Raw genomic sequence first — 14,628 nt, 5'->3', positions numbered from 1 at the left:
GAGCGCTGACACGGGATGTCCCCAGCAGCGACATCCCCGCCTATCAGCGCCCCGGCCCGCGGGGAGGGTCGGAGGAGGGGATGGGGGGTGGCGTTTGCTTGTTTTCTGCCTCGTTGGGTGGTTTATTTATTTATTATTTCTTTAATTCCCTGCCAATTTTTTCCCCCCCTGGGAGAGATTCCCGTGCCAAACGTGTGCTGGTGGCACATCTGGCCTGAGCTGTCCCTGAGAAACCCCTGAAAGGGACAGGAAAAGAACGGTGAAAGCTCCAGATATCTCAGAGGGCAATTCTTGTCCAGTTCTCACTGCCTTTTATAAGGTGTTCCCGTGCAGGTTGAACATGGTTGGTGAATAGGGACGACACCTCTCTGATCCCATTGGTTAAACTAAAAAACAGAAAACACCACCTGGAGAGGGTCAGTGTCGCTGTAGGACATGAAAGAAAGAGTCCAGATATTTCAGAAGGCAAAGAGCATAGAAAAAAAGGCTTTATTTTCTAATTCTTATTACCTTTTATAAGGGTTTCCCATACAGACTGAACGTGGTTGGTGAATAGGAACGACACCTCTCTGATCCCGTTGGTTAAACTGAAAAACAGCAAAACACCACCTGGAGAAAGATTGTTCTGAGAAAGGAGAGTCGTTGGCCAAGATTGTTTTGAGAAGAAGCTTCCTTAAATTTTTTTTTCCTTGGGAAAAAAAAAAAAAAAAAAAAAAGTCAGCAGCTACCAGCAGGGTAAAAATCTCTCAGACCCAGAAATGTCAGGCCCACACTGCTCCAGGTGAAAAATTGCAGGATTTCCACCCAAAGCACAGAGCCCTGAGCCTCAAGTCTTTGTAAACTCATCTCACCCCCCCAGGAGTTGTCCTGGCTGTGCTGCCCTGCCCCTTTCCCCGTTCCTGCCATCACCACGAGGTTTTTCCCCAGGTGGGAAGAGCCCAGGGGGGTTCAGACATGAAAAGAAGGACATTAAAAGAAGGACACAGGCACAGTCAGGGCAGAAAAGAAGGAAATTTATTTTGGGATTCTGAGTTGTACAGTCTTTGGAGTTGGATCGTGGAGTTCTGAGGTGGGTTCTGTGCCCTCTGAAGGGTTTGGAGGGCTGGTCAAAAACCTGTTGTCACCAGAAGGACACAAAAAGGACACTCATACAGTCAGGGCAGAAAAAAAGGAAGCTTCTTTTGGGATTCTGACTTATATAGTTTTTGGAGTTTGATCAGGGAATTCCGAGGTGGGTTCTGTCCCCTGTGAAGGGTTGGTCCAAAGCCTCTTGTCACCAGATGGACACTCACACAGTCAGGGCAGAAAAGAAGGAAATTTATTTTGGGATTCTGAGTTCTACAGTCTTTGGAGTTTGGGGTTTGATTGGGGGACGAGGTTGACACCTCTCTGACCCCACTGGCCAACCCAGAACTCCATCAATCTGTCCTTCCCTCAGGAAGGAACTCACAATTCACAAAACATCACTCTTTGTTCGTGTCACAACACCCGAGAAAACTCCAGTAACACAACCTAAACATCAGAAAGCTGAAAAAAAAAATCAGGGTGACAGCGCTCCCCCACTTCCAGGTGTCACCTCTGGCTGTGTTTGTCCCCTCCCAGCTCTTCACCGACGGCATCACCAACAAGCTGGTGGCCTGCTACACCGACGAGGGGATGGGGGACGCGCTGCTGGTGCGAGTGTACGGCAGGAAAACCGAGCTGCTGGTGGACAGGGAGACGGAGCTCAGGAATTTCCAGGTGCTGCGAGCCCACGGCTGCGCCCCCGACCTCTACTGCACCTTCCAGAACGGCCTCTGCTACCAATTCCTGCCGGGAACGGCCCTGGGGCCGCAGCACGTCCACGATCCCAACATCTTCAGGTGCCTGGGGACTCCCCTTGGGGGGTTTTACAGGGAAAATCCCTGATTTTAGGGGGTTTGTTGTGTGTTTTCAGCTCTCCCTTCACTGCTGTGGGAGGGGGGTCACTGGTGTGCCCAGCCCTGGGTGGTGTCAGGGCATAAATTGGGCCAAACTGCAGCGCTGGGATCCTCTGGGATGGGAAACGGGATCCTCTGGGACAGGATCCTTCCTGTTGGGATGGGAAATGGGATCCTCTGGCTGGGAAAAAAATCCCTGATTTTTGGGGGGTTTGTTATGTGTTTCCAACTCTCCCTTCACTGCTGTGGGTGGGGGTCACTGGTGTGCCCAGCCTTGGGAAAATCCCTGATTTTTTAGGATTTGTTGTGTGTTTCCAGCTCTCCCTTCCTGCTGTGGGTGGGGGTCACTGGTGTGCCCAGCCCCAGGATCCTCTGGGATGGGAAATGGGATCCTCTGGGTGGGAAAAAAATCCCTGATTTTTGGGGGGATTTGTTGTGTGTTTCCAGCTCTCCCTTCCTGCCATGGGAGGGGGTCATTGGTGTGCCCAGCCCTGGGAAAATCCCTGATTTTTTGGATTTATTCTGTGTTTCCAGCTCTCCCTTCCTGCTGTGGGAGGGGGGTCACTGGTGTGCCCAGCCCTGGGTGGTGTCGGGGCATAAATTGGGCCAAACTACAGCGCTGGGATCCTCTGGGATGGGAAATGGGATCCTCTGGGTGGGAAAAAGATCCCTGATTTTTGGGGGTTTTTTTGTGTGTTTCCAGCTCTCCCCTCGCTGCTGTGGGAGGGGTCATTGGTGTGCCCAGCCTTGGGAAAATCCCTGATTTTGGGGGGGATTTGTTGAGAGTTTCCAGCTTTCCCTTCCTGCTGTGGGTGGGGGTCACTGGCGTGCCCAGCCCTAGGAAAATCCTTCGATTTTTTTGGGATTTGTTGAGTGTTTCCAGCTCTCCCTTCATGGGAGGGGGTCACTGGTGTGCCCAGTCCTGGGAAAATCCCCGGATTTTTTATTTATTTATTTATTTATTTATTTATTCTGTGTTTCCAGCTCTCCCTTCACTGCCGTGGGTGGGGGTCACTGGTGTGCCCAGCCCTGGGTGGTGTCAGGGCATAAATTGGGCCAAACTGCAGCCCTGGGATCCTCTGGGATGGGAAATGGGATCCTCTGGGACGGGATCCTTCCTGTTGGGATGGGAAATGGGATCCTCTGGCTGGGAAAAAAATCCCTGATTTTTTGGGAGATTTGTTGTGTGTTTCCAGCTCTCCCTTCATGGGAGGGAGTCACTGGTGTGCCCAGCCCTGGGTGGTGTCAGGGCATAAATTGGGCCAAACTGCAGCTAATTTGTTAAAAATACCCAATTTCTGAAGGGTTGGGTTTTGGTGAGGGGAGGTTTTTATTTCCTGGGAGCCTGGAATAAAAGTTTTCTGGGAACCCAGAATAAAAGTTTTCAGGGAACCTGGAATAAAGGTTTTTTGGGAAGCTGGAATGAAAGTTTTCTGGGAACCTGGAATAGAAGTTTTCTGGGAACCTGGAATAAAGGTTTTCCTAGGAAGTTGGAATAAAGGCTTTCCTGGGAAGTTGGAATAAAAGTTTTCAGGGAACCTGGAATAAAGGTTTTTTGGGAAGCTGAAATTAAGGTTTTCTGGGAAGTTGGAATTTCTGGGGAAACGCAAAGTTTAGGAAATGTGATCTCTGAAATCCTCCAGAGGCTGATCCCTGCCATGGATTGGGGGGCTCAGCTGTGCTCACCCCGTGCCTCAAGCAGGATTTTCAGGGAATGCTCCACTCAAGACATCCCAAAACTCTTTTAGGGATTTTTTCGGGTGGGATTTTTCGTCCCTGGGCTCACCTCTGCCCCCCGTGCTGTGTCTCCAGGCTGGTGGCCAGGGAGATGGCCCGAGTCCACGCCATCCACGCCAACGGGAGCCTCCCCAGGCCCATCCTGTGGCAGAAGCTGCACAAATACCTCAGCCTGGTGAAGAGCGAGCTCAGCCCAAAGGTATCCGAGCCCAGGTAAAGGCAGAGGGACCCCACGGGGCCGGGGGCTCTGCCCGGGGACCCCCTGCCCACCCAGCCCTGCATCCCTCTGGGGTGGATTTGGGGCTGGATCCCCCCCAGGAGCAGCTTCCTGGTGTTAGTTTGGGCAGGATTTCAGCTTTTTTGGAGCTCTGGGCAGAGCCCTGGATCCCAGGTGAAGCCTCTGGGGGTGGATTTGGGGCTGGATCCCCCCCCAGGAGCAGCTTCCTGGTGTTAGTTTGGGCAGGATTTCAGCTTTCTTTGAGCTCTGAGCAGAGCCCTGGATCCCAGGTGAAGCCTCTGCGGGGATCTGGGGGTGACTTTGGGGTTGGATCCCCCCAGGAGCAGATCCAACCCTTTCTTGCTACCACTTTGGGCAGAAATTCAGCTTTTTTGGAGCTCTGGGCAGAGCCCTGGATCCCAGGTGAAGCCTTTGTGGGGATCTGGGGGTGGATTGCAGGTTGGATCCCTCTCAGAGCCCCAGGAACAGCTCCAGCCCCTTCCTGCTGCCAGTTTGGGCAGAATTTCAACTTTTATTTGAGCTCTGGGCAGAGCCCTGGATCCCAGGTGAAGCCTCTGCAGGGATCTGGGGCTGGATCTGGTGCTGGATCCCCCCAGGAGCAGCTCCAGCCCCTTCCTGCTGCGTTTGGTGGGATTTCAGCTCCTTTGGAGCTCTGGGCTGTGTCTGTGCAGCATCCAGGCAGGATCCAGCTGGAGCCACAGCCTCCCCCTGCTGCAACAATCCTCCTCTTCCTCTTCCTCCTCCCGGGAATTTAAACCCGGAATAAGCCTGAGCTCCAGCCTTGCTGAGCCGATGATGAATCCTAAAAATTAAAACACCCAGTTCCTACTTCCCAACCATTTTTTGGGGTGGCAGGTGAATGTTGGGGTGCCGGGGAAGGTTTTGGGCAGCCCCAAGAGGCAGAGGAGGTGAATGAACCCCCCGGCAGGACAATGATTAACCCAGGCCTCGGGCAGACTTTACCCACCCTGCGCCTTCTGCACGGCCAATTAGGCAATAATTAACCAGCTCTCTCCTTGGAATCCGCGCTCCTAGAGTCCCCACCGGGTCCAAAACGGCCCCACCGGGCCCAAAACAGCCCCTTAGAGCCCAAAACATCCCAACAGAGCCAAAAACATCCCCACCGAGACCAAAATATCCCCACTGGGCCCAAAACAGCCCCACTGGGCCTAAAACATCCTCTTAGAGCCTAAAACATCCCCACTGAGTCCCAAACATCCCCAAAGAGCCCAAAACATCCCCGAAGAGCCCAAAACATCCCCACTGAGCCCAAAACATCCCCACAGAGCCCAGAACGGCCCCACAGAGCCCAAAACATCCTCACCGGGCCCAGAACATCCCCTTAGAGCCCAAAATATCCCCACTGGGCCCAAAATACCCCCACCAAGCCCAAAACATCCCCACTGAGCCCAAAACATCCCCACTGAGTCCAAAACATCCCCACAGCCCCGGGGCTTTGCCAGAGCAAGCACTGGGGGTGACCAGAGGGGGTTTGGGGGGTGGATTTGGGGGGTTTTTGGGGATGAGGGACATGCTGAGGCTCAGGTGTGGTGTCTGCCTGGGCCCCCTCCCCAAAAAACAGCCTCGCGAGTCCCGCTGTGGGGCATTAATGAGGTCGTTTGTGAGGCACAAGAGGGAAATCGGGGAAATTCTGCCCCTGAGCTCCAGGGAAATTCTGGAAGCTGGAGAAATTCCACTCCTGAGCCCCTGAGGAAGCTCTGGAAGCTGGGGAAATTCTGCCCCTGGGCCCTCAAGGAAGAGCAGTTCTGCCCCTGAGCCTCCAGAGAAGTGCTGGAAGCTGGGGAAATTCTACCCCTGAGCTCCCAGGGAAGAGCAATTCTACCCCTGAGCCTCAGGGAAGAGCAATTCTACCCCTGAGCCTCCAGAGAAGTGCTGGAAGCTGGGGAAATTCTACCCCTGAGCTCCCAGGGAAGAGCAATTTTGTTCCTGAGTCTCCAAGGAAGCACTGGAATCCAGGGAAATTCTGCCCCTGAGCTCCAGGGAAGTGCTGGAATCCAGGGAAATTCTGCCCCTGAGCCCCAGGGAAGTGCTGGAATCAGGGGAAATTCTGCCTCTGAGCTCCCAGGGAAGTGCTGGAATCCGGGGAAATTCTGCCCCCGAGCCCCCAGGGAGCGTCCCCCGGAGCAGCAGCGATGCCACCCTGTCCCCTGTGTCCCCGTGGCCAGGCCCCAGCAGGACGTGCCGGGCCCCGAGGCGCTGCAGCAGGAGCTGGCCTGGATGGAGGAGACGCTGCCGCGGCTGGGCTCGCCCGTGGTGCTGTGCCACAACGACCTCCTGTGCAAGAACATCATCTACGACAGGGCACGAGGTCCGTGTGTCCCCTGGGCTGTTCCCAGGCCACCCCCCGGGGCTGTCACCTCCGTGTCCCCACCCCGTGACGGCCCCTCCTGCCCCCGCAGAGCACGTGCGGTTCATCGACTACGAGTACACCGGGTACAACTACCAGGCCTTCGACATCGGGAACCACTTCAACGAGTTCGCAGGTCGGGGCGGGAGATGGGATCCTCTGGGACGGGATCCAGCGTGTTGGGGTGGGAAATGGGAGCCCCTGGGGTGGGAAATGGGAGCCCCTGGGGTGGGAAATGGGAGCCCCTGGGGTGGGATCCGTCCTGTTGGGATGGGAAATGGGATCCTCTGGGGTGGGAAATGGGATCTATCCTATTGGGATGGGGAATGGGATCCTCTGGAGTGGGAAATGGGATCCTCTGGAATGGGATCCGTCCTGTTGGGATGGGAAATGGGAACCACTTCAATGAGTTCACAGGTCGGGGTGGGAAATGGAATCCATCCTGCTGGGGTGGAAATGGGATCCTCTGGGGTGGGATCCGTCCTGTTGGGATGGGAAATGGGAATCCCTTCAATGAGTTTGCAGGTTGGGATGGGAAATGGGATCCTCTGAGGGATCCAAAGGGGCCCCATCCCTGGCCTGGGGTGTCCAAACTCTGGGGTGGAGGAGGGACTTAAATCCCCAGCCTCAGGGTGGGGAATGGGATCTCTTCATCCTTGGGGATGGAGGAGGGAGTTTTATTCCCAGTCCTGGGGTGAGAAATGGGGTCTCTTCACCCCTGGGATGGAGGGGGCAGTGTTATTCCCAGTCCCATGTTGGAAAATGGGGTCTCCCCACCCTTGGGGTGGAGGAGGAAGTTCTATCCCCAGTCCTGGGGTGGGAAATGGGATCTCCTCTTACTAGGAGTGGAGGAAAGTGTTTTATTCCCAGTCCCAGGGTGGAAAATGGGGCTGTCCTGAGGCCTCCTGATCCCTGAGGATTGAGGGGGGAGCCAAATCCCCAATCCCATGATGGGAAATGGGGTCTCCCCACCCCTGGGGGCGGAGAAAGGAGCTGCACCCCAAATCCTACAGCAGGAAATGGGGCTGCCCGTGCTCAGAGCGGGGTCTCTGCTGGTTTTGGGCACCTGGCTGGCCCTGGGCTGCCATTCCTGGCTCCTCACCTGGGGACCAGCAGCTGAGCCTTGCTTTGTGCCTGGGTGAGGTTGTGCTCTCCAATCCCTCTGTGTCCCCTCTGTGTCCCCTCTGTGTCCCCCCGTGTCCCCCTGACCCCCCAGGTGTGAAGGAGGTGGATTATGGCCTCTACCCCAGCAAGGAGACGCAGCTGCAGTGGCTGCACTCCTACCTGCAGGCCTACAAGGAGCTCACCCAGGGGCACCCAGGTGACACCCAGGGCCACCCAGGTGACATCCAGGTGTCCCAGGAGGAGCTGGAAACTCTCTACGTGCAAGTGAACAAGTTCTCCTTGGTGAGTGCTGGGGCTGGGAGGAGCTGACCTCACTCTAGGGCTGAGAACACGACCCAGGGGATGAGTTCTCTGCTCTGCTCTTGGGCTTCAAGCTGAGCTGGCAGGGATGGGGCTGCAGGTGCCAGCCTGGGGGCTTGGGGACATCAGGGACAGGCTGTCCCCGGGGGCCAGGCAAGGTCACAGGGGTGTGTTGGGGACAGTGTGTGTCTGACAGCCGCAACCTTGGGCAGCCCTTCAGAGGGGCCAGGCACGGCCTGGGGTGAGGAAATCCTCTTTGGTAACTCCCAGTGGCGGCTCTGGCCAATTTTCTGGTGAAATATCCTCTGTTTTCCTGGCCGGAGCCGCCGGGAGGGCAGCACAGGGGGTGGGAGCCCGATTCAGCATCCTCCCTGCTGCCATCCCTGGCTCCAGGCAGGAGCAGCCTCTGGAGGGCACAAAAATCCCGGTGTGAGCCAGCCCTGCTCAGTGTCCTGTCATTGTCACAGCCCCGGGAATCCCTGGCCCCAGCCAGGACAGGCAGGAGTGTTTCTGTTCCTTCTGATCTTTGTTGTGCCCCTTGCAGGCATCCCATTTCCTCTGGGCGTGCTGGGGCCTGATCCAGGATAGATATTCCACCATAGACTTTAATTTCTTAAGGTGAGGCCACCGCGCTGCTCCCAGTGGGAAATGAGAGGAGGAGCAGGAGGGTCCCAGTGGTCCCTGGGGAAGATCCCGGGCAGGATCGTGGGGAGGATCCCAGGGAGGATCCCGGGGAGGATCCTGGTTGTCCCTGGAGAGGATCCTCTGGGGGGATTCCAGGGAAGATCCTGAGGAGGATCCCGGGGAGGATCCCAGCAGTCCCTGGGGAGGATCCTAGGGAGGATCCTGGAGGGAGGATTCCAGGGAGGATCCCAGGGAGGGATCCCAGCAGTCCCTGCGGAGAATCCTGGAGAGGATCCCAAGGAAGATCCTGGCAGTCCCTGGGGAGGATCCCAAGGAAGATCCTGGAGAGGATCCCATCAGTCCCTGGGGAGGATCCCATCAGTCCCTGGGGAGGATCCCAGCAGTCCCTGGGGACACCAGTGGCTCTGAGCTGTCCCTTCTCTCTCGGCAGATATGCAAAGTTAAGGTTTAAACAATACTTCAAGATGAAGCCGGTGGTCGCAGCCCTGCAGGTCCCCAAATAGGAGCCACCCCGAGCTCTTCTGTCCTGGCCCCTTGCCCGGCCCGGCTGGGGCTGCTCCTGCCGGTGCCAGGGGGGGACAGGAGGAGCCACCCCCGCTGCCAGGAGAGCCTGGACCCCCAAACTGGACCACGAGATGCTGGAGAGGACCACAGCCCACGCCAGGAAGCCTCACCATCGCCTTAAGGCCAAGCCCCGCTCGGCCCCGGTGCCCGGCGGGTCCGTGCCCTGCTGGCACTGCCACTGCTGCTGCTGCTGTCCCCAGGGGGGACACCCCGCCACCTGCCCTGCTGTCCCCAGGGAGGGACACCCCGCCACCTGCCCTGCTGTCCCTGTGCTGTCCCTGTGCTGTCCCCAGGGAGGGACACCCCACCACCTGCCCCGCTGTCCCCGTGCTGTCCCCAGGGAGGGACACCCCGTCCACTCAGGAGCCCCCAGAGCTGCTCAGTCACTCGGCTGTGCCCTCTGTCCCCTCCTGCCCTGCTGGATGTCACCGGGGTGTCACCCCCAAACCAGCGCCGTCCCGGGTCCCTGGTGACCCCAGGCACGGGATCCTCTTCCAGGAGGGGCTGGAGATGTGGGGAGAGGGGCAGCCGTGAGCCACAGGGGCTGGCACCAGTGGGGTGCTGCTGGTGGGCACTGGGTGCCTGTCCCCTGCGTGTCCCCACTGCTGCCCCTGCCTGTCCCCACTGTCCCCTTTAGCTTGGTGACTTCTCCCCCGCGCCATACACACCCTGCATCTTCCCAGCTCTGCCTTCACCCTTTCCCCAGGGTCAGGGAGGCCCGGGGGGGCCGGTCCTGCCTGTCCCCACCCCCGGGAGGAGGTGACACGGAGCTGCCCCACTCTAGGGCCGGGCACAGCTTCACCCCCTGCCCCGCCCTGCTGAGCCCCGTCCAGCTCATCGCTGTGGTGTGCGGGGACAACCAGAGCCCTGTGTCCCCTGTGTCCCTGCAGTGTCCCCCGCCCTGGCTGTGGGGACAGGGTGACTGTCCCTTGTCTGAGCACAGGGACCTCCCCCAGAGCCCTGAGTCCCTGCAGTGTCCCCTGCCCTGGCTGTGGGGACAAGGTGACTGTCCCTTGTCTGGGCACAGCCGGGACCAGCGCTGCTGGCGTGTCCGTGGGGTTTATTTGGTGTGAAATAAAAGCTGCTGGTAGCTGGAATTTGGGGGTGGTGGGTCTGGGGGGGGCTGTGCTGGAGCAGGGGCAGCCCCTCCAGGTCTGGGGGTGCTCCTGTCACTTCTGTACCTGGAGATGTCCCCATCCAACCCAAATCTGGTGATGCCCAGGCCTCACTCTCTGCTCCAAAAAAAAGTCACTTTTATTGTGCCAAGGGATGGGGTGGGGGGAGGAACGATTGTAAACAGGGATGTGAAATATACAGGTTAAGTTACTCATCGTCTTATTAACAAAATAAAGCTCTATCTATATTTACAATCTTTAAAAACAAAACAAAACGACAACAACAGAAAGAAATAATAAATGGAAGAGAGACGGGAAGAGCTGCAGCTGTGGGGAGGGGGCACATCTGCCCTCAGCCCCTCTGCAGCACAGCACAGCACAGCCCCCCCTGGAGCTGGGACCCCTCCCCAGGGACCCCTTTCCCTCCCCAGGGACCCCTTTCCCTCCCCAGGGACCCTGGCACAGGGAGCTGGGAATAAATAAAGCGCTGCCAAAGGGCAGGAGAAGGGCCAAGGGCTGTCTGGGCAGGGGGGATGTCCCCTGGGATAAAGGATGTCCCCACAGCAGTGTCCCCACGGCAGTGTCCCCACGACAGTGTCCCCATGGCAGTGTCCCCAGCACAGGGGTGCTGATGCTGCTGAGCTTTGTTTCCCCACCCCGGGTTGGGGACAAGGGGACAGAGGCTGGTGCCAGCTTTGTGCAGCCTCGAGCCCAGGTGGCCGTGCCTCCTGCAGTGTCCCCGTCATGGTGACAGTCCCTGTGGAGTCCCCATCATGGTCACTGTCCCCGCAGTGTTCCCAGCACTGTCACTGTCCCTGCGGTGTCCCCAGCATGGTGACAACACCACCATCTCTGTGGTGTCCCCAGCGCTGTCACTGTCCCCGCAGTGCCCCAATTCTGTCACTGTCCCCCGATGTCCCCAGCACTGTCAATGTCCCCGCACTGTCCCCAGAATGTCACTGTCCCTGCAGGGTCCCCAGCACAGTGACAATCCCTGCAGTGTCCTGCACTGTCCCCGCGGTGTCCCCAGCGCTGTCACTGTCCCCGCGGTGTCCCCAGCGCTGTCACTGTCCCCGCGGTGTCCCGGGCTCGGGGCCTGTTCCCGGCTGCTGCCACAGGGAGGTGCCGGAGCCCCGCGCACAAAGCGACACCGGGAGGGGACACGGCAGAGAGCGGGTGTGCACAGCTGGGCACGGCACACACACACAGACTGCACACACACACACAGACACCGTGTGTGCACAGCTGGGCACGGAACACACAGACACGGCACACACACAGCTGGGCACTGCACACACACACACACACACAGACACCGTGTGTGCACAGCTGGACATGGCACACACAGACACGGCACACACACAGCTGGGCACTGCACACACACACACACACACACACACAGACACTGCACACACACACACAGACACCGTGTGTGCACAGCTGCACAGCTGGACATGGCACACGCACCCGGACACTGTCTGTGCACAGCTGGACACTGCACACTCAGCAGTGTGTGCGCAGCCAGACATTCCACATGCCCACCTGAGCTGGGCACACACCCCTGGACACCACACACACCCCTGGACACCACACACACCCCTGGACACTGCACACACACCCCTGGACACCACACACACACCTGGACACCACACACACCCCTGGACACTGCACACACACACCCCTGGACACCACACACACACCTGGACACCACACACACCTGGACACTGCACACACACACCCCTGGACACCACACACACATCTGGACACTGCACACACACACCCCTGGACACCACACACACACCTGGACACCACACACACCTGGACACTGCACACACACACCCCTGGACACCACACACACACCTGGACACCACACACACCTGGACACTGCACACACACACCCCTGGACACCACACACACATCTGAACACTGCACACACACACCCCTGGACACCACACACACACCTGGACACTGCACACACCTGGACACTGCACACACACACCCCTGGACACCACACACACACCTGGACACTGCACACACACCCCTGGACACCACACACACCTGGACACTGCACACACACCTGGACACCACACACACCTGGACACTGCACACACCTGGACACTGCACACACACACCCCTGGACACCACACACACACCTGGACACCACACACACCTGGACACTGCACACACACACCCCTGGACACCACACACACATCTGAACACTGCACACACACACCCCTGGACACCACACACACACCTGGACACTGCACACACACCCCTGGACACCACACACACCTGGACACTGCACACACACACCCCTGGACACCACACACACCCCTGGACACTGCACACACACACCCCTGGACACTGCACACACATACCTGGACATTGCACACACACCTGGATACTGTGTGCACACCTGGACATTCCACATGCCCACCTGAACTGTGCACACAATGCACCTGAACAACACACATGCATACCTGGACACTACACAAACACCCCTGGACACCGCCTGTGCACACCTGCACACTGTACACACACACCTGGACACCCCTAACTCTCACCTGGACACCCCAAACTCTCACCTGGACACCCCTCATGCACAGCCACCCCAACCCCCCCAGAATAGGCTCTGACCAGAGCAAGCTCATTTTTCCTAAGAATTCATTATTTTCCCCTAACAGCCATTATCTCTCCCTCTCTCTCACCCTGCAGGGCTCAGGTGCAGCCCGAGCTCCAGGGACAGGTGCCCGGGGACAGCCGGGCACGTCCCCCACCCCGAGCCGGGGCTGGCAGGGCAAGAACAGCCCCCGCTTTGTTCCCAAAGTGGGCCAGAGCTGCCGGGAGCACAAAGGGCCCTGAGGAGCCCTTGGCCGGAGCCAGGGCCAGGCTGGAGCTAAAATTGGCTCAGTGGGAATTCGCTGACAGGCTCCAAAGACCGAGCGGGGAGCGCGGAGGGGAGGTCACACCAGGATAGAGGAGGGACGAGTGTGTCCCCATCCCATGTCCCCATCCCGTGTCCCCATCCTGTGTCTCCATCCCGTGTCCCCACATCGTGTCCCCAGTCCATGCCCAGCAGGTGAGGCTCTCTGGGACCCGCAGGTGCTGCAGGGCTGGGAGATGCTCTGGAGGTTCCCTGCGCCCTCAGGGGATGCCAGCACAGCGTGTCACCAAACCTCCAGGCTTGGTGGCCTCGGCTCCGTGTGCCACCAAAGCAAGGCCAAGCCAAGTCCTTGCCACCCAAAATTCCACCCTGGTGGCACCCCCTTATGCTGTGGCCGAGTCCCATCCCACCGGGACGCTCCTGGCAGTGTGGCAGCCAGCCCTGCCACCCCCTGCTCTGTCCCCCCGCGTCCCCTCAGTCTGTCAGCACCACCAGCTCGCCGTCGCTCTTGTCCTCGCCCTCCGAGTCCTCATCCTCACTGTAGCGGTACATGTCCCCCTCGGCCACTGAGTGCCCGTCGTCCCCGGCGTCCCCATCCTTGAGACTGCGGGTGTTGACGATGACGGGCATGGCGGGGTCCACGCCACGGGGCAGGTAATGCTCCAGGAGGGGAGGGGGCAGCTGCACGCCCACGGGCCGCGGGTACAGCACGTCCGAGGAGCTGGGGGGCACCTGGCTGCCCTGCGGCCTGCGGGACACGGGGGGTGGGCACTGAGAGGGGTGGCCAGGGGTCACAGGGCTTCCCTCAGCCACCCCAAGGTGGGGACAGTCTGTGGGGGGCAGGTGGGTGACAACCCTGTGGGTACAAGGTGGGTGACAACCCCACGGGCACAAGGTGGGCACGCACCTCATGGATAGAAGGTGGGCGCCAGGTGAGAACCTGCCCCGTTGACATCAGGTGGGCACCAACCCCATGGGCACGAGGTGAGCCCCCACCCATGCCATGGGGTGAACACCCATGTCACCAGGTGAGCATCCCCCCCATGTCACTAGGTGAGCAAACATCCACCCCATGGGCACTAGGTGGGCACAAACTCCGTGTCACTGGGTTAGCACTCACCCTATTGGTGTAGATGAGCACAAACCCCATGGTGACCAGGTGAGCCCCCACCCATTTCACCAGGTGAGCCCTCATCAATGTCACCAGGTGAGCACCCACCCCACTGGTGCCAGGTGAGCTCTTGCTTCAATAAAGCCAGGTGGGCACAAACCCCATGGTGACCAGGTGAGGCCCCACCAATGTCACCAGATGAACATCCACATGTGTCACCAGGTGGACACCCCCCATGTTACCAAGTGAACACACAACCCATGGGACACCAGGTGAACCTCCACCCATGCTGACCAAGTGAACACCTATGTCACCAGGTGAGTTGCCTCTCATGTCACCAGGTGAACACCCATGCCACCAGTTGAACACCCATCCATGGGACACCAGATGAACACCCCCCCATGTCACCAGGTGAGCCACACTCATGCCACCCAGTGGGCACCCATGTCACCAGATGAACACCCTCTTGTCACCATGTGAACACCACCCGTGTCACCAGATGAACACCCCCCCCATGTCACCAGGTGAACACAGAACCCATGGGACACCAGGTGAACACCCGTGTCACCAGATGAACACCTCCCATGTCACCATGTGTACACCCCCTGTGTCACCAGATAAA

The 14,628-nt window shown here is 58.6% G+C and overlaps 2 protein-coding genes and 2 long non-coding RNA genes across 4 annotated transcripts in view; 2 read left to right on the top strand and 2 right to left on the bottom strand.

The window, feature by feature from the left end:
* The window catches only part of ETNK2 (ethanolamine kinase 2), a gene marked incomplete at its 5' end in the record, with an annotated part of 13,904 nt that extends 4,856 nt beyond the window's left edge, over positions 1-9,048 (top strand). The window contains 7 exons of the mRNA XM_083878356.1: positions 1,603-1,862; positions 3,732-3,869; positions 6,081-6,223; positions 6,315-6,398; positions 7,479-7,669; positions 8,232-8,305; positions 8,763-9,048. Of these exons, the coding sequence (XP_083734482.1) occupies positions 1,603-1,862; positions 3,732-3,869; positions 6,081-6,223; positions 6,315-6,398; positions 7,479-7,669; positions 8,232-8,305; positions 8,763-8,835 (963 nt within the window). The 3' untranslated portion in view covers positions 8,836-9,048. The remainder of the gene's footprint in view (positions 1-1,602; positions 1,863-3,731; positions 3,870-6,080; positions 6,224-6,314; positions 6,399-7,478; positions 7,670-8,231; positions 8,306-8,762) is intronic.
* Positions 1-14,628, bottom strand: part of LOC310919239 — a 190,737-nt gene that overhangs the window by 137,217 nt on the left and 38,892 nt on the right. The gene's annotated exons all lie outside the window — the stretch shown is intronic.
* The window catches only part of SOX13 (SRY-box transcription factor 13), a 156,009-nt gene that overhangs the window by 110,420 nt on the left and 30,961 nt on the right, over positions 1-14,628 (bottom strand). The window contains exon 14 of the mRNA XM_083878556.1: positions 12,449-13,643. Within this exon, the coding sequence (XP_083734682.1) occupies positions 13,370-13,643 (274 nt within the window). The 3' untranslated portion in view covers positions 12,449-13,369. The remainder of the gene's footprint in view (positions 1-12,448; positions 13,644-14,628) is intronic.
* On the top strand, positions 9,511-10,266 carry LOC310919158. Its single transcript, XR_014591787.1, has 2 exons — positions 9,511-9,814; positions 9,899-10,266. It is a non-coding gene; the product is annotated as an uncharacterized lncRNA (long non-coding RNA).

This window comes from Zosterops lateralis, assembly GCF_965231275.1.
Source record: "Zosterops lateralis genome assembly, chromosome: 26".
Classification (NCBI taxonomy): domain Eukaryota; kingdom Metazoa; phylum Chordata; class Aves; order Passeriformes; family Zosteropidae; genus Zosterops; species Zosterops lateralis.
The sequence above is the reverse complement of the archived record's forward strand: the minus strand, read 5'-3'. Positions and strand labels throughout refer to the sequence as shown.